The sequence below is a fragment of the Apaloderma vittatum genome, unplaced genomic scaffold (genome assembly GCF_000703405.1).
Source record: "Apaloderma vittatum isolate BGI_N311 unplaced genomic scaffold, ASM70340v1 scaffold5816, whole genome shotgun sequence".
Taxonomy (NCBI): domain Eukaryota; kingdom Metazoa; phylum Chordata; class Aves; order Trogoniformes; family Trogonidae; genus Apaloderma; species Apaloderma vittatum.
In genome coordinates, this window is record NW_009719885.1 from 30,128 (window position 1) to 47,728 (window position 17,601).

Consider the following 17,601-nt stretch of genomic DNA (forward strand, 5'->3'; position numbering starts at 1 on the left):
ATTCCAGAAATTGAAACCTGAGCTAGATTTCAGAGTTAAAGTTTTCTTAAATTAAAGCTTAGTCTTATAGCAGATCAAGTAGCGAGCCAGGTATTTTCAATACTCTACGCTGCATTGCTTTTCCACCTTTTCTTGCATGTATAATAGTTTGATTCATTTCCAGAATGCATAAAAACAAGCTTAGTCAGGAGACTAACAGAACTTAAGGGAAACACCTTGTAATTCAAAGAGTTTTTCATACAGAACATGACAATAAAAATTAAAGGAAAAAGGAGACCAACTGCAAGAACTTAAGTGGCACCTAAGGTATCCTCTTATAATATCAGATCAAAACAGTCACTTATTTCAATATTAACCATAGTTTTACATATAGTCTTACGCTGCAACTTAAGCACTGAGATACCTATATTTAAGATAATAAAGCAGGTTCCGTAACTGAAATACCACCAGCATAAAGTCTACAATTTTGAATGCAAAGAATATTCATTGGTTCTTCCAGATATAGTTTAAGAACTAGTTTCAACACATTTAAAGGAATTTCTTGTTCTCCTGTATAACTGTCCTGGAAGAAATGCACGTAAGCTGCAGTCTAGTTTGATGATGCTGGCTAAAGCAAGAACAAGCTAAAGTTTAATTCAGGTGCTGAAGGAATCCATCTGCCTGCTTTTACATTCTCCCTGAAATCCCTTTCTAACCCAAGATGAAGAGCAGTAGGAGGAAGAGAGCTTGCTAAAAGGAAGCAGAACTATGAGGTTTCTCATATTCCTACACTTTATTCTTGTCAAGCTTCCCTCCAATTTCAGGGAGTCGTAGCTGTTCCTCCCTACACTTGGTCACGCTGCTGTAACCGAGAGCTTCAAATACTTTTACCTCTTTTTGAGCTATGCCCATTCTATCTCTCCAGTGCATCAAGACTAGATCCACTTTCTCTTTGGCAAATTTTTCAACTTCCTTCGCAGCTTTTCCAGCCAGTCTCTGCCACTCCGGCACTTTATTAAACTTGCCATACTGATCCTGCAGAATAAATCCTTTTAGTTACTTGCAGTCACAGGTCTATCAACATATTTGATACAGGACAATGCAACAGCAAGTGTCTGTATTAGATATGTCACTAAGACTGCATGTCTAAATAATGGAAGAGGCAAGACAGCCACAGTTACTTACAGTTGCAATTTTTAAGTTATCTCTAACATGCATCCTATCAGCATCTTTTTCAGGAACAGGATCAGCACTGTCAAGGTATGCCAGCAAACCTGGTGGCTGAAAACAGTTAAAACCAGCATAAACACACACGTGGCTAAGGCAACAGAAGCCATCATGTCAGGCAACAAAATAATTAAGTAAGAGCTTTCAAACCAGAATTTATACTCTAAAGCAAATACATGAAGTTACAGCAGCTTTTTCATTAGTGAAATGCCATCATGCAACAGAACTATTCAAGAGGCACATAATTAGCTTCAGCAGAGCAGAACTCTCACTTAGATCCTGCTGCTTAAAGGAGCCCTTCAAGAAGCTAAGGGCTGCAGCAATACTGAAGGACATGAATACTGTAACACTAGAATCCATCCACAGCCTCTGACACAGACTGAACATTGCACGTGACGTTAGAGATGAGGTAGTCTCATTTGACTAAGCCTTCTGGAAGATAGTGACCAAGATTAGGACAGTTTGCTCTGCCAAAAAGGAATGAACTGCTAGTTTAAATTTGAAAAATATCAGTATTTTTCCAAATTTAGTAATTCCTTACGAAACTATTCTTTGAACTAGTTTCACTGAAGTAACTTAAGCAAGAATATTTCGGGAGGCAGTAAGAGTGAAAGAACACGGGAACTAGCAGCCAACATATAAATTTAAATAGGTTATAAGCAAACAAAGTTGGGCAAGCATGAAAGCACAGACAGAACTGCTGCCTTAATTTCTTACTGCACTAAGCATTAGAGACTATGCTTATTATCTCTCTCAGATTTTTGTCCTCTTAATAAAGGAAAAAAAGTCAGACATCTTATTTCTAAGTGCTGTGTCATACACTGTTTTAAAAAGTGTGTGGCAGGAAAGTAACAGAATACTTGAATCCAAAGTGTTTTGTACCAGCCATCAATATCCTTTAAACAGCAAGAGATCGCGGATGTCCCAGACAGCCTTCCTCTTGGAGAAGAAAGGGGCACATTTACTGTGTAGACTATCCCAAATTTTCTAATACAGCGGGCTCTCAGATTTTATTCTTTCCTTACTCCACATTCCACTTCTACTCACCAAAATACGTTTCAACAAGTTGATCGCAGTTCTGTTCTCAGCTGTCCAGAGGCCAACCAAATGTCTGCTTAACTGCCTGAAAAAGCCATTGACATTAACAGACTGAAAGTTAGTATCTTAAACAGATTTTTCAAACCACTCCAAACACCCTCACCATGCTGGTGAAATGAACAGGTGCAAAAGTTTCATGCTCTTGAGTGAGTAAGAGCATAAAGCATTATGTTGTTCCAGTTCAAGTACACGCTTAGCATGCTTTCAAGTGTTGCCTTTAAGAAGTTCCAGTGAAGTTAGTAGAACAGCAGCAGCACATGCTTTTTGATCTAGACCTCAAAAGAACACTTGAGCAATAGAGCAGAAACTCATCATCTAATAACCAAGTGTAAGTTTATCCAGTCAAACTTAACTTTCACTGTAAGTTAAGACTCTAGAAGCCATCAAGAACTGTTAACTGCTCTACTTGAAGCTCTTAATACCAGATAAGGAAAGCATTTTTGTGTGCCTGCCTTCTATGCCAACTGACACTTTCTGCCAATATTTGTCACTAGGATTCTACTGCACTGACCTGAGCTATTTCTTACAAAGCCAGTCATGAGCAGGAGCTCTAAACAGAACTAATGTGGACAGAAGGTTCCATTCTAGCTCTCTCCTGGATGACATACAGTGGCAACAAGCTCCACTTTTGTTACTTCATTGCTTAGCAAATCTTCCAAGCACTTCAGAAACCTGCAGCTAAAATTTCTATAATCTTGTATTTGGGCAGAAATAATTGAATTATCACTCATTCTCCCCAGCATATCCTCAGGTCCAGTCTCAGAGTTCAAAAGTTCTACTGGCTGCTGAATTCAGGGAATGATTTCTTTATAATGAGACTTCTCTAGGCAAGAGGGGTGACCCTGACTGCACACAAGTTGTCTGAGGTGTGCACACTAGGAATTATAGATCTGTATAACAGAAGCTGAACCTTTTTACAAGTTCCAGACATTCTACGTGCCTTTTCTTTCCCTGAATCATTTCAGAAAAAAAACAAACAAAAAAAACCAACAAAAACCCCAAACTTGAGCCTTTAATGAGTAATCAACTCAAGTCCCATTTTGGCAAAAGAAAAAAATAATAACTGAAGGTTTATTAAGTGGCTACAGTCTCAGCTGAAGCTTGCTCTACTTAAACCTACCAGCTGCTGAAGAAAATATTCTTCTAAAGAACTGCAAGTTTTCTCTCCTGACATCCCAATATTTCTATCAGTAGCTAGGCCATCACTTAGACTTTTTAAACATAATATATCAAGTGAGACTGACATACCTATTTGTAAGCATCCTCTGATCTGTGCTTATTGTAAACATAGCAGTGTGCAAGTGACGAGGTAAGGCACCTTCACTGAGGGCAAGATCTTGCATTTTGGTAGCAATCTCTTTGTCTCCTTCCTTTGGAAACAGGGCAAGATGATTACTAAAGAAAGAATCTTGGTTAAGCTGCTTTTACCTTAGTCTACAGTTCCAACGCCTTCTTGACCATCAACTATGACAACTAAAGTCCAAAAGCCAGAAGCTAGAGTATGAAGGGCTTTAAATCCAAGTTCTCAACAGCAACTGACCAAAGTTGTGGTAAAGACATGGACCAGATGGTAGTTATATCTATGGGGACAGTTATCTGGAACAGGTAAGATATATGCCTCCCAGCATAGACCAGGAGTTTGGTAGTACATGTACAAGTACCATTTCAACACTGCAATTGCAAATTATAGTTAAACAAAGAACGACAGCCACAAATAATTGACTGTTGCTTGACTTTGGTCAACAGTAGTCATTTAAGAGTAACTGGTGCTGTTTGATTTAGACAGTCATGTGGATAAGACTGTCATTCAGTGACATACATTAGTTGCAATGGATAATTATGAAAAAGCTTCCACTGCATTTTCACTTCCCCATGTCTCACTGTAGTTCAAATGACAGGAGCTGTAATAAACAGCATAGCAACTGTTATAACTAACGTCATCAGATGTATCAATGGAAACTTGCAGATTTATAGCATCTCTATTTCAAGCGTTCATTCACTTCCATTCCAAGAATGTACCAGATGCAGTTCAGACACATAAGCCATTGTGACACAGTGAGGCACTAACTTAAGGCCTGAGTTTCAACACAGGAAGTGTCAAGAGTCAGTTAGCAAGGTCACCCTGCAACAATCACGAGCAGCCCTGGAGAAGTACGGGCTTAGCCCATGCATCATGTAGGGAAACTAACAAAGCCAAACCATCCTTTGTTGAAGCAGAAAGAGCAAGGGTAGAGGCTGACATCACTAGTCTGCTCTGGGACATTACTGCTTGCTAATGTCAGTCCCATTCCATCTGGCAATGCACCTCAGGAAATATGGCCTTTCCTCTTTGGTAGACCCTCTCTAACATGCAGAAGTCTGGTGGCTCCGAGGTACATGACTGAGCTACACACAACATGAACAGCCAGATCTCAACTGCAGCATGGAAACATGCAAGGTGCTACCTAATGTCCCATCTCATATGCCTTCCAAACTCCCGTCTAAGATAAAGCAAGTTGCTGTATTAAACCATTCACAATTATGTAGGTCTCCTGTTCCTCACCTTCCTCGCCCCACCCCCTACCCAAAATAAGCTATTTAACAAGCTTCTGCTGGTAAGAAACCACACTTCCAAAATAAACAATACACATCTAGTATGCTATCCCAGGTAACATGGATAAAATCTCACCTCTATTATTGCCTTCATTACCAAACCTGCTCCTTTCACAATTGCCATGGAAGGGTGCTAAAAGAGAACATTGATAAAATAATTATCTGAGTGCAAAATCTGAAGATGAGATCATCTGTGATTGAGTTTCCTTAACTCATCTACATGTCTGCTCTACCTCAGGGCAAAAGTTAGTATTTCAGTTTTGTGAAACCTAGTGCCAGAAAAAAAAAATTTCCATCCCTATACCTTTAAACAGGAATCTCATGCAATGATCAGATGGCCTTCGTGGCACTCAACAACAGTACATACAAAAGAAACCACAAAAACGCTGGGGAAACTTTCTGACACAAGTTGACACTAACAAAGAAGTAGAGCAGCATACTGATTTTTACAGAAAGAAAGCACTAACATTTTAGCTAACAATCCTAGAATTTTTACAGCTTTACTACTCTCACCTACTGAGAAACAAAAAGGTGGCAGATTCTCTAAAGAGAGAAAGATCTGGGCATCTGCTGAAACTAGCTTAATATTTAACATTTTAAAGTGCTTCTAGAAACAAGTTTTAGGCAGTCCATTCTACAATGATGTGGCATACCATTCACTACAGAATAAGCACCACTGATATCTGAAGGTAAAGCAATAGGTCACTAAGACCTCACTGAAATAGAAAAGGTTTAGGCACATTAAACAGCTGAACAGTAGAGAAGATTTTTTTTTTAGGCAAACACAAAAAAGTTCATGTTGACTGACTACCTAAGTCCTCTAGTAACAGTAAAAAGTTAGGAAATCTTACCTGAAAGAGTTTAAAAAGCGTTCTTCCATTAGATGCCACCATTTCCAACAACATGTCAAACTGCTGCCCCTCAGTAGTCTCACTATACGGAGCACACAGGGCAAACGTCAGGAAGTCCAGAAGCGAACTAATTACAAGGGCACCTGTCCCATGATCCTGAAATCAGAAAGACAGAGATATAATACAGACACAGTGTTTCTCTCCTGTCCAAGAGTATTCATCGAAGTTTTATTCAGTACTCATGATGCTGAAGGTGCTCTTCCCTGTCATACTATGAAACAAGCTGCAAACAAAAATCACAAGTTTAAAATTTGACATCGCTCCAAGTACAGCAATACTTTGGTACAAAGTATTGGCTCCTAGAGCATATCGGAGACTCATGACCTCACATACCTGCATGCTCCAGATGGCTTCCTAGTTTTAATCCCTTCAGTAGCAGTTTACACTACACTGCAATGCAGAAGTTTGCTGCATGACACTCCTGTTCTGCAGTACAGCTACATTCTAACCTGTCATACTCCAAACTAAACGGTGTCGGACACAACTGCTGTATTTTCTGCACTTCAACTGCAGGTACAAATACATTCAAAGCCATACTCAAGTACAAAAAAGTGCTCTCATAGCAATTAGGAAAAGCACTTAAAGAAGCTCTCTATTTTCAGAATGTAACTTACCACATGGGAATTGAATCTCTCTAGTAGATTTTCTAGAAACTTCTTTGAAGAAAGAAGGGAAGCTTTGTTCAGCTGCTCCTGCCTCAAGTCATAGTCATCATGCATGGGCTACATGAAAAGAAAAAAAAAGTATTCGTTAAGCAGTCACATTTCATCCCTCAGTTCTTAACAGCTATGGTCTAAAAGCCACACTCTGAACCCATAAAAAATCACATCCCACTTCCAAGTTCAGCAGTAACCCACAAGAAGTTATTGCATGTTTGAGCACCCTGCAAGTTGAAGGGCAGTCTCTACTTCTACATCATTCAGTAGACTGAAGTTCACACGTTGGGAAGTGGAAGAATCTGTAATTTAGTACTTACACACATAAGAGCACAAAGCATGTCAATAGAGGCATGGGTTACTCCATCATTGTTCCTTTTGAGGGCTTTCACAACCTTCACTCCTAATCGTTCTCGAAATCTTTTGAAATGAAAGCAAAAGCACCAAGATAAGAGAGGAAGCAGAAGTCTTAGTTTTAAGATAAAAGCCCAATCAGGGACCAAAAGTGGCCTGCTCCTACTGCATTTGGCAAGCCAGTATCTTGACGCTTACATCGATTTGAGATTCCTTAACAGGAAAACACTGACTTCACCGTTAACAACATGCCAACAGCACATTCACCAAAGCAAAGACACATTTCTGTAGGGACAGAAGAGTGATAGTAGAGGAGACTACTCACAGAGAAATAGTGCAAACTTTATAGCCTGAGTGTATATATTACTCTTCACATCATTCAATTGTCCCATAGTCCAGAGTCAGAAAAACTCAAAACAATTAAAAAAAAGGCATTTTTTCTGCTTCCTTATGTTATCCAATTAAGACAAACTCCATGCAGCCTGCACCTACTGTAGGAGTAAAACTCAACTTCATAAAAACAAATTTTATCTTGTGTTGAGTTGAAGATAGCAATGGCATCAACATACTTTAAGAATAAGGAACCGCCTACTTCAAGGACAGATAAAGGTGTAGTTTATTTGATGTTTTTCCTAGTGGAAAAACTTCGCAAGTTTGACTCAAGGCAGAGAGTATTCATTAAAAGAAGAATCAGCTTCACATACTAATGATCATTTGGGATGCTCAATATACGTTAAAGCCTGGTGACAGCCTCACACTACTGGAAGCAATTGAGTACAGACATGAGGCTTAACTCCAGTTCTCAGCAGTTCAAGAGCTGCTTTCACCTACTAATTGCAAGCCTGAAGAGACTTTTCACTTACTTTGGAAGCTGAGTAAAGGCAAGGAAGCCTGCTTTCGAAGCCACTAGTCGTCTAACTGCTTGGAATTGGCTTTCAAGCTCTGCATTAGATGCTGCAATATCTCCCTCTTGTGAGAGCAACGCTGTTATGGCATTATTAATAAGTTTCTCCTTGTTTTCTGAGAACAGCCCCTGGTTAAGAAGTAACAGCTGTTAAAATCTTTATGCATTAACAACATCTTAAGAAGATGGGCAGAGGATTTATTCTTACATCTTGTGTAACAGCGTGAAGTACCCCACTGTAGGAAATGTTAGCATTGAACCTGAACACAGCATCTGCGAAGTTACCATCTGGAAGAAGACATAACAAAAGTGCACAGTCCTCACTAAATACCCAGGAGCTTTAAAAAGCACTATCAAAACATGTAATAACCATTAGCTTACTTGGAGGAGCAGCCAAAAACCTCAGATGAAGGCTCTCTACTTCTTCATCTACAGGCATACTGAGTAATCCCCAACGCTGGCCTTTGTGGGTGGAGGTCATTTTCACACAGACATCTCTGTTACCAGAAGCTCTCACTCCATCCAGCAAGCTAGCCAGGAGAGAATCTCTGGGTTGGAAGAAAAACATACAAACCCAGAGAAGGTATCAGAGAAGCAATGCCAAAGAACGAAGTTAGATTACAAATAGGCAAGAAAATAATCAAAAAAATTAAGTACAGAATGAAAGGCAGCAATATTTGGAATCTCTTACTACTCTGGTGCTACAGCTACACCTCTAGAAGAGGTCACCACGTTTCAAGGGTTCCTTTATTCTGTCTTGTCCCCAGTAAAGGCAGCTGCAGCCTTTTGCTAAAGGGATCAACTCTAGATTATCTGTTAATGAGCTACACATGCTGCGAGCCAATTCATCCCCGTGCTTTCAGCAAAGCCGCACTTAGAGGGATTAGACTGCGTTACAACCGCAGGTGCACTCGGGCCATTCTGTTGGTTGGTTTAAATAGAACCAACTAAGACCATCTCAAGCAGATATCTTGAGGAGTTTACAACCTTCACATTTCCATATCACTCCAATTGTGCTTTTTTTATCTTGTACTGCTCAACCAAGCGCAACACACACAGAGTAACACTGCTTGGGAGAAACTGGCTGTATCTAACCGTCCAGCACCCTTACACACTCATCAGAAAAATTCTGGAAGGATTTGCTTAAAGTTGGGATGAGATTTAAGGGAGAGATTTAGATCATGTAACAGATCTTGATTTGTAAGTGGCAGACCACTAGAATAGCAAGGCTTTGAGTTAACACTTCCAGGGGTCAGATTTTATGGAAGCTGAAAAACTGGAAGCACTACAATGGCAACTTCCATCTGAATTTATAAACCACAGGAGCTCCAGTTACCTTTCTGTTGAAGAATATTTCCGAATTTGTCCTTTGATAAATTCAATGGTAAAAAGCTGGGGGTTTTCACAGTCACACACTATTGCAAATACCTATAAATAAGAGATAAGGATCACATTCATGAAGCAGTATTATCTACTTTACAAATTAAAGATATCTTATCTATACTACCAAACTCCTATTATAACAATCTTTTAGTGTCTATTTGAAGTAGTACTGATAAAGGTTGCTGCTTACCTCGCCTAAAGGTTTCAAAGTTGCTATGTTATAAGTAGCTGGATCCCGCTCAACTAAGCAAGCTTCTGTAAGAGCTAATACTCTTTTCACGGGTTCCTTAAAAAAAAAAAAAAAAAAAAAAGAAAAAAAAAAAAGAAAAAGCAGGCATGTTAGGACCGAACACTCTTAGCATTTAAGAGGAGCCAAGTAAGTTCAGTTTGATACCCTTACCAAGTGTCTAGGTGTTATTTTTTGAACAACAAACTCTGCTAAAGATGTTACAGATTCATCATTGCTATATTTTCCAAAGCGAAGATTCAAGTATTGCTCAAATTCTAGGGATTCTTTCCTTATGCGCAGAGAGATACCTATGAAGTTTCCAGCATGCTCTATGGCACTTTTGATAATTTCCTCCCTCTGCTCAGATGCAAACAGGTGCTGCAAATTTTGACAAGAAAAAAAAGAGAGTTAAAAATATGGCATGGCTCAAGAAATCAGTTCCAGAAATAATCTTCCACTACATACCTAACAGTTGCAAATCTCCCCAGCAGCTGGGCTTGCCTTTGCCAAGAGCGTGGTATAAAGAGAAGAGGTATTTACTACATAAGAGGTCCACTATTAAGTTCATATTTGCCTTTCAAAAAAACCATAAATCTATAGCAGCTATTCCTAAAGGATACCCTGCTACACATTAGCACACCATTAAAGGTCCATTTCAGCTGCTTTCAGTGTAGTACACAGAAACCCTTTTAAGATTTTTGAAATCAACACTGCAGTGCAGTGTTTCCCAAAGCTGCTGAGTATCAGTTCACAGGCCTAAAAAGGAAGCATCACCACTGATCGATGTATTTCTGAAAAGAATGCCTCTGTCATTTATGCAGATTAGTCACATTGTCTGTCACTTCTGTAACTCTGAGAAATGTCAGGAAACTCTACATCCATACTGCATTCACATTCACTATCCAAATATACATTACTAGATATTTTATGCCTTGTAGTTTTTAAACATGCAATAAACAAAAAACAAAACAAACCAAAACCACCCAAACAAACCATCAACAAAACAAAAAACAACCCATATCGCTCTCAAATGTTTTAAAACCTCTTTTCCACAGGAAATTAGTTAAAACCTGTTCACAAGCCTTGAGGCTCCACAGCTGGGTCCCAAACATGCACATACTTGTACACTCAAATTGCGTTGAAGCTTCATTATTAAATACGCAGCTATAAATATCCTAAGATGTTTATACCATACCAAGATGTTTATAGTACTCACCAATCTACTAAATCCTCCATAGAGGATGCAGAAGCCTCCCTGATAGCCAGTAATATCAACAAAGCCTTCAACGTTTCTGTAGTCATAGGAGCACAGGACTTTATTGGTTGCAGGATCAATTTGGTCAATACCTCCAGGAGTCACTTCCAGAATCACAGGTTTCCTTGTATCACTCCAGTGATGTTTATAGCAGTTATACCTCTGCAGAGAGTGCTACTTTTAGACATCTACACACACACTTCTTTACTACACACCAACAGTTCTCTTTCAATCTAGTAAGCAGCATGGGTGCAAAGTTCAAAAGTATACAACTTCTCTTAATGCTCTTATCTATGTTAGGAACACTGTGAATCAAAGGCAAGTAGTTGTCAACTGACAAGGAAGTCGCAGCTTGAACAACGCATTTCGAACAGAGAACAGCAATCTCAACACAGCCACTCCAAAAGGAAGGAAGTTTCTTTTGCTGCAGAAGGTGGTCTACTCACAGACCATGTGCACTGTGCTTCCACAACGAAAAGGCTATTTGACCAGAAGCTGTTATGCAGCTGATTAAACTAAGGTTAACTTATCACTATAGTGAAAGTTTTTCATCTCCTGCAGTCACATTCCCTTACAAATATAGACTTACTGAAACCAGCAAAGTCAGAGGTCTGTTCTAAACTACAGTAAGACAACAGGGACACAACAGTGTTACTGTGTTCATCACTTCAGATTTATTCTATGGCATACTTTAAGTTACTTTAAGGTCTACCTGCTGTGACCACATGACATAAATCCAAATGTTAAGTCCAGCTCTCTATACTGCCTTGTTTATTACTGTATTACCAGGATTAATTAAATGGAAATCTTGTCTTTAATATGACCTGCAGAAATCCTCCTAGGAAACAATATTCCCACATCAAGTGTTCAGGATGTTATGTGGAAAACTATGTAGAGTTAGAAAGTGCTGGAAACACTGAACAATGAATCAAAGCTTATGTTTTTCTTCTTCCTTCAATCCAAACAAAGAGCTCTACATAGCAAAGTCCTTTATTTTAACAGTAACATTCAGAGTCTTGACGTGTAGCACCAGAAGGCTCAGGCCAAGCAGAGAACTCAAACATTCCACTACTGCAAAGGTTCCCATTGCTTTTCAACAAACTCTTAATTTCCCCTTCCCAAAGGAAGGCCTCAGATCCAAATTTACAAAAGCTATTCTAGGTAGTGCATATAGCACAAGAATAACATACACGAACAAAGTAGAAGTTTAAGTCTTTGGATTATTCCATTAAATTGCACACGATCCAGACCAGCCAAACACTTACCCGTCCTGTGATTTTTCCTTCCGAGAAGTCTGTTCTGAATCTCTGTTTTAAAAAAGTTAACCATGAATGAATGCAAATATTACAGCCAATCTATCCAGAAAGTCTACATTTAAGTTGACTCAGTTTTAAGGGACTTGAGAGCTAAGCCTCCTTGAAGGCTTCCCATGCCGCTGCAGTTCAAAACAGATTCAGTATTTGTAGCTTTACTCACTATTTAAGAATCAGGCACTAGTTGCTGCAGCTGACACTAGATCAAGCACATTAACGTAACTGCTCAAAAGACACCTTGCTTGCATAAAAAGTAGGAAAGGAAAGAGCATCAGTAAGCTACCACATATGGCCATGATAACCAAGTACTTACAGCTTGCTTGAATAAAAATAAAAATCTTACCAGTGCCTCTGTAAGGAGTTCCGTTCTGTGCTCTGTGGAAAACTTAAGGGTTTCAGACTTTTTTCCACTCCCTTTGCGAAAAGTGAGGCTAAATTCTGTTCCTTGCCCTTTTCCAACAGGAGAAATACTACAGATATCTCCATAAGGCCACTAGACAATTGAAAGTAATTAGGTTATACTGTTAGTAATTTTAAAGCCACACCTTCTCCACTCAACGACCCTTAGTACCTGCAACAACTGAGTTGCTCTAATAAGACCATAGCTAGCACGCTACATGACAGCTTCAGCTTGAGCTTCCTATTTGAAACCCTGCAAAATAAATAAGCCTCCCGACTCCCTTTAGGGAGCCAGCCTTACAGTGATCAAACTCAGGTGAGTTAATTCAGAACAGCACACCCAAAAGCAAACCACTACTTACTGGCCAGTAAAAGACAAATTGCTTGAAAGTACAAAAACCACTGGTTATCTATAGAGTTAGCAAAGGCAACACTGCTTTCCTGTTACATGTGCTTTTGCAGCAGCTACCATACTTGCTCATTTTGCCAAGATCTCAGACTAGATAGCTTCCGAAGACTGAATGCCGCTATTCACTCTGGATGGTGAACATAAGTCAGAAATCAACTTCAATAAATTATAGTTACCTGATTTGTAACTTCTAGAGTGTTGGGATTGTATGTGGTGATGGCATGGGTTCCAACTGAAAAAACTCGCTTATACCTAGAATAGAAAGGAGTGGTAGACTTTCCAGAAATCACAGAAAACCCCTGCAGAACTGCAAAAATTATGCTGAGAAGCTAAACAGACAAGTCATTGTTAGGAAATGGGTATGGAATGTTCTTTAGTTTTATTTTGAAGTTTATATTTACAATTTGCTACGGTTCTGTGTTCTATATATCCATAAAGAGGACAGACAAGTTAAATACTACTAAATATATTTTCTTATGCATATTTTTTCTTAAGTTATTGGCTAAGTAAGGACCAAAGACTCTTGGAACTTGCACTGGAAGGTACTACCAGACCAGAATATATTCTAAAAAGACTACACAGATAGGAAAAAAATATATTCTTGCAATACTCTAAAGCATCTGTCTGAAGCTGTCTCAGACAAGTTATAACGTGAAATAATCCAGTTTACGCACTCGGTCACAATAGTGTAAAAAGTCAAGGTGTTACTATGGTCAAGCCTAATTTTCTTCACGTTGACAAAAACTAAGGCTACTAAATTCAGAAGGACTCAGGTCACCAAGTCCTTGAGTTCAATACGCAGCTAGTCATTGCACATCGATATCACAGGTATGTTAACTGCCACAGTGCTTAAAGAACAGCTGTAGCAAGGCAGCTGCTTGCATTTCAGGCATATCAGAAACAAGCAGAAGTCAGCTAAAGCTAAGAAATTTAGAAGCATCAAGTGCAAAATGGAAGCCTCACCATGGTTTCATTTCCTAGACCATCTCCACCGCGTACTCTGAACCAACTCCTCCTATAGAGACTATTTACATGTTACTGAATCAGAAAGTTTTGCAATATAACTAACTAGAGTTTGAAACAGGAGATTATTGCTAATTCCTTACTAGTCATACAAACTTCTTGTTCTAAAGTATTTTTATCTGGAAGTAGCCCAGCCCAGAAAGTCAAGATAAATTTAACCCAGAGCCAGTTCCACTAAGTGTTCTCTGACCAAAGGAACAGGATTTGAACAGGGATGCCTTTTTTGAACTTGAACCAAATAAAACTACTTTGGCTAGTATTAAAAAACAAAATGAAACAAAACCCAAAACAAATAAACAAAAAACCTGTTTTAGTGCAGGAACTGAAGTTTCGATTCTGGGTAAACTGTGCATTTGCTGAGAAAAGAGCAGCATAGGATCAGCCAGATGGCTGACTAACTGATCTGGATCTCTGCCATACTAGATGCTGCATCAAGAAGCAGGAACACGAGACAGGACAGCAGATTTGCTGAGCTACCATTCTCTCCATTGCCTCTCCCTAGGCCAATTCAGAAGACCCAAGTCTTGTTGCACAGAGGTGACTCAGAAGTCTTACATGTGGTCCAAACATACTCTTGCCCAAAACCTCACCTTTAAATATATGTAAAGGTATTTATAGCTCCAGGCCTTTAAGACTTTACCATTAATTCTCTCTCCAACTACTCTGCAGTACAGTCTAATGTCAGACTGTTTTGAGCCTCTTCCCACTAAAAAGGCTGTTGCCTATTCACGAGTTTCTTAGAATCACTGTAGAAGCAAGAAGTTATATACTTATATTTTTTATCAGGACAAGCCTGGTAGACAAATTCTATACCACCACACTCAAGAGAAAGACAGCATTCATTAATTTGACAGAACTATAGATCGAGAGTGGAACATCATTTGTACTATCAGAAAATACTTAACTGCCACACATACAACCCATATTCAGCAAAGTGAAAAATCGTACAAATAAAGTGATTCAGGCTCATATAGCACATTAAGTCACTTTTTCTAATGTTATCCATAGATTATGCTGAGAATGTGTAACTCTGAATTGAATGGACTTAAGTACTGAAACATAAGCTTACTAAAAGCCACATAAGCTTCTGCTGCGACATAAGGGGCAACAACTCACTAAATACTCCTTTCCTCATCATGTGAGACGTGCTAGTTTTTAAACTAAACCTCTGTTTCAGACTTTAGACTTAGTTTGAACTTGTAAAAGACTTCATAGTTTTATCAGAACGCTACTGTCAAAGTTCCAAGATCACACTACTCTAACTTCAGCAGGTTGCATTATGCAGGAATAGACTCTTTAGTGGAAGGCATTGGGCAAGAGAAGCAATCTGAGCTCTGTGTATTTAATTTTCACCATGCGGTTCAAATTGTAAGCACACCAAATTTGCAGATACACCACAGGAACTTCAGAGGAAAAAGAGTAGCTATTTTCTGTTGACGGAGAGAAAGATTAAGAGGAAAATACTGTTCCAATGTTCTACCCCAACACAATACCTTATTATTACTAAAAAGGAAACAGTTTGTTCACCCATGTCTGCACAAAACTCAACGCCTGGATCTTAAGTAAGACTCCATTTACACCAGTCAGAACTCTAACAAGGTAAAACTAAACACTAAACTGTTTATATCAAGTCAATCAAGAATCTGCCTTGGTAGAGGAAGGATTTTGCCCTTGGTTAGCTGCTCAGTCCACTCTGGACTCTGAACTACCCAAGGCTTTAATTTTTGCTGACAAAAGAGAAGTGAGTTCTCTGATCAGACGCTGAAGCAACGTCTGGATTCTTCACAGCACAAGTGAGAAAGATTGTGGCTGCCATTCCTTGCAATCCCATCCTCCTTTCTTTTTCAGGATTCCCCATTTTTGACAGAAAGAATTAATGAAGTATCTATCAGCAGACAGCAAAAAAAAGAAAAAGCCAGTTTTGACTCATTGGTCAAACAATAGATTCTGACACCACTTCTCAGTATAACCATGAGAATAAAGCAGTGCTCATGCTCCTGAGGTGCAGACAACATACCCTCTTTTTTTTTGTTGGTGTTTAGGTAGGAAGGAAAAATCCCAGTTCCGCAGCTTGTGAGAAGGAACAGCAGTTAAGGAATACCAACAGAAATCCTACGAAGCTTCAAAAAGTATGCACAACAGCTGACTTCAAACCCAATATAATAGGATACCAGTTATGATAGTAATGGATAGCTTTATTAGAAGTTCCCTAGCTTTTGCAGACAGAAGCATCATTGAAGATTCATTTTTAGATACAAGTCTTCTATTAGGAATGAAAAGTATTTTTAGCCACAGAAGTTTTCAAATAATCTCAGTAGTTTAACAGATAATCTAATACACAACTTGATAAGTGTATGTATGGAATGGTGAGCCTTATCTTAAGTATGTAAGATACCAGTCCTTCAAGAACATGTTTTAAGAAAAATATTTCCCCTTCAGAATTAGTGCTTTATATAATAAGTTCAAGAGACTCAAAAGCTGAGTAAGATAGGTGGCCTGTTTCAGAGCTACACTGAAGTATGGGAACATGTGCAGAGGAAGGCTAAGACACAACATTTGAAATCCAAAATGCCTCTAGAGAAGATATGTTCAGTTCAGAGACTGTGCAGCAGGAGATTCAAATTCATTTTCATCTATCACTGCAGGAACTATGTAGTTAAATCAAATAACAGAGAGGAGAAAAGTGACAGAAAACATAAAATAACCCCAAACAAACTTTAAATCACTTACTTTCCCCTCCATGAATGTTTTGTTGTGTAGAAACAAGCAAGATCTCTGTTTTCCCTAATTACATTCATTCTGTGCCAAGACCTGAAAACAAAAGAGACATCCTGTTAGTACTCATTATTTTAATTTAAAACCAAAGTTCACTAATCATCAATATGCTGCAAGACAAAAAGACTTTGTTTGAAAACACTTAAACCATTGCTTTGTCAGCTCCACACACACAAAAAAGGAATATTTATGTTTATCATACAACATATAGTCAAAGTTGCACATGAAGGTGAACAGGAATTAATATTTTTCGCACTGATTTTCTTCCACTAGTTACTCTTTAACAGTACCAAGGTACAGTAATTTATGCCCTATTATTTGTCATATTACTGCAAATCACACTACTTTTGCTGCATCTTTGCACATTCAGATTCAAGTGTATTTTACATCATTGCCAGAACGCTTAACTCCTGAACATTTTATAATGTCAAAATTATTCAAGTACCCTGCATCTCTAAGTCCAACTAAGATTCCTATTGCCACTAAAAAAAAGAAACCACTAAAAAACTCTCCACAAAAACCAAACACAAAACACACAGCAAGGAGAAATGTGAATAGACAACATATTTTTCAGTCTGAAATGGAATCTGAAGCTGAGAAACTTACTTATTAGCCAAGCACTGTGATTCAAGAGCTAAGTACCCTTTCTCTGCTGTAAAAGTTTAAGCAATCTCACTGCTAACATCCCCTCGTGCTTATTTCACACATGAATACCTTACTCCTTGAACACGTGCAGGCACTTAGCGAAACTTGCCCACAAGTGCTTGAGTGGATCATTGTTTAGGAGCTGCTAAGTTCCAAGGAACACTTCTGAACATGAAATACTACCTTCCATGATTGAAATCGATGCATATTAGGTACATTGGAAATTAACCTCCCTTTTACTTCACTCTGCTGTTATTACATGTACAAGGCACTTAAGCAGACATACCCAGAGTAAGTTCCAAGAGTGAAGTTGTCACTCTCAGTTTAGTTCTACAGCACTAGTTTTATTTTCCAATGTGTCAAAACAGGATTCTCTGCTCTTGATTATAGACTGGTACTACTCTTGGGTTCACGTCATTCACGTGGTGGCATCCCCAAAATTTAAGATG

At 38.8% G+C, this 17,601-nt stretch overlaps 1 protein-coding gene across 1 annotated transcript in view; it reads right to left on the reverse strand.

Moving 5' to 3' along the window:
• Window positions 1-16,530, reverse strand: part of DNAJC13 (DnaJ (Hsp40) homolog, subfamily C, member 13) — a 43,248-nt gene extending 26,718 nt beyond the window's left edge. Inside the window, exons 1-19 of the mRNA XM_009870813.1 lie at window positions 16,463-16,530; window positions 12,886-12,961; window positions 12,245-12,394; window positions 11,854-11,895; window positions 10,550-10,750; window positions 9,505-9,711; window positions 9,295-9,390; window positions 9,058-9,149; window positions 8,103-8,269; window positions 7,930-8,009; window positions 7,681-7,850; window positions 6,784-6,883; window positions 6,422-6,529; window positions 5,748-5,903; window positions 4,973-5,029; window positions 3,553-3,674; window positions 2,254-2,329; window positions 1,165-1,260; window positions 871-1,014 (exon numbers count right to left, since the gene is read on the reverse strand). Of these exons, the coding sequence (XP_009869115.1) occupies window positions 871-1,014; window positions 1,165-1,260; window positions 2,254-2,329; window positions 3,553-3,674; window positions 4,973-5,029; window positions 5,748-5,903; window positions 6,422-6,529; window positions 6,784-6,883; window positions 7,681-7,850; window positions 7,930-8,009; window positions 8,103-8,269; window positions 9,058-9,149; window positions 9,295-9,390; window positions 9,505-9,711; window positions 10,550-10,750; window positions 11,854-11,895; window positions 12,245-12,394; window positions 12,886-12,961; window positions 16,463-16,530 (2,208 nt within the window). The remainder of the gene's footprint in view (window positions 1-870; window positions 1,015-1,164; window positions 1,261-2,253; window positions 2,330-3,552; window positions 3,675-4,972; window positions 5,030-5,747; window positions 5,904-6,421; window positions 6,530-6,783; window positions 6,884-7,680; window positions 7,851-7,929; window positions 8,010-8,102; window positions 8,270-9,057; window positions 9,150-9,294; window positions 9,391-9,504; window positions 9,712-10,549; window positions 10,751-11,853; window positions 11,896-12,244; window positions 12,395-12,885; window positions 12,962-16,462) is intronic.
• Window positions 16,531-17,601: the final 1,071 nt, after the last annotated feature.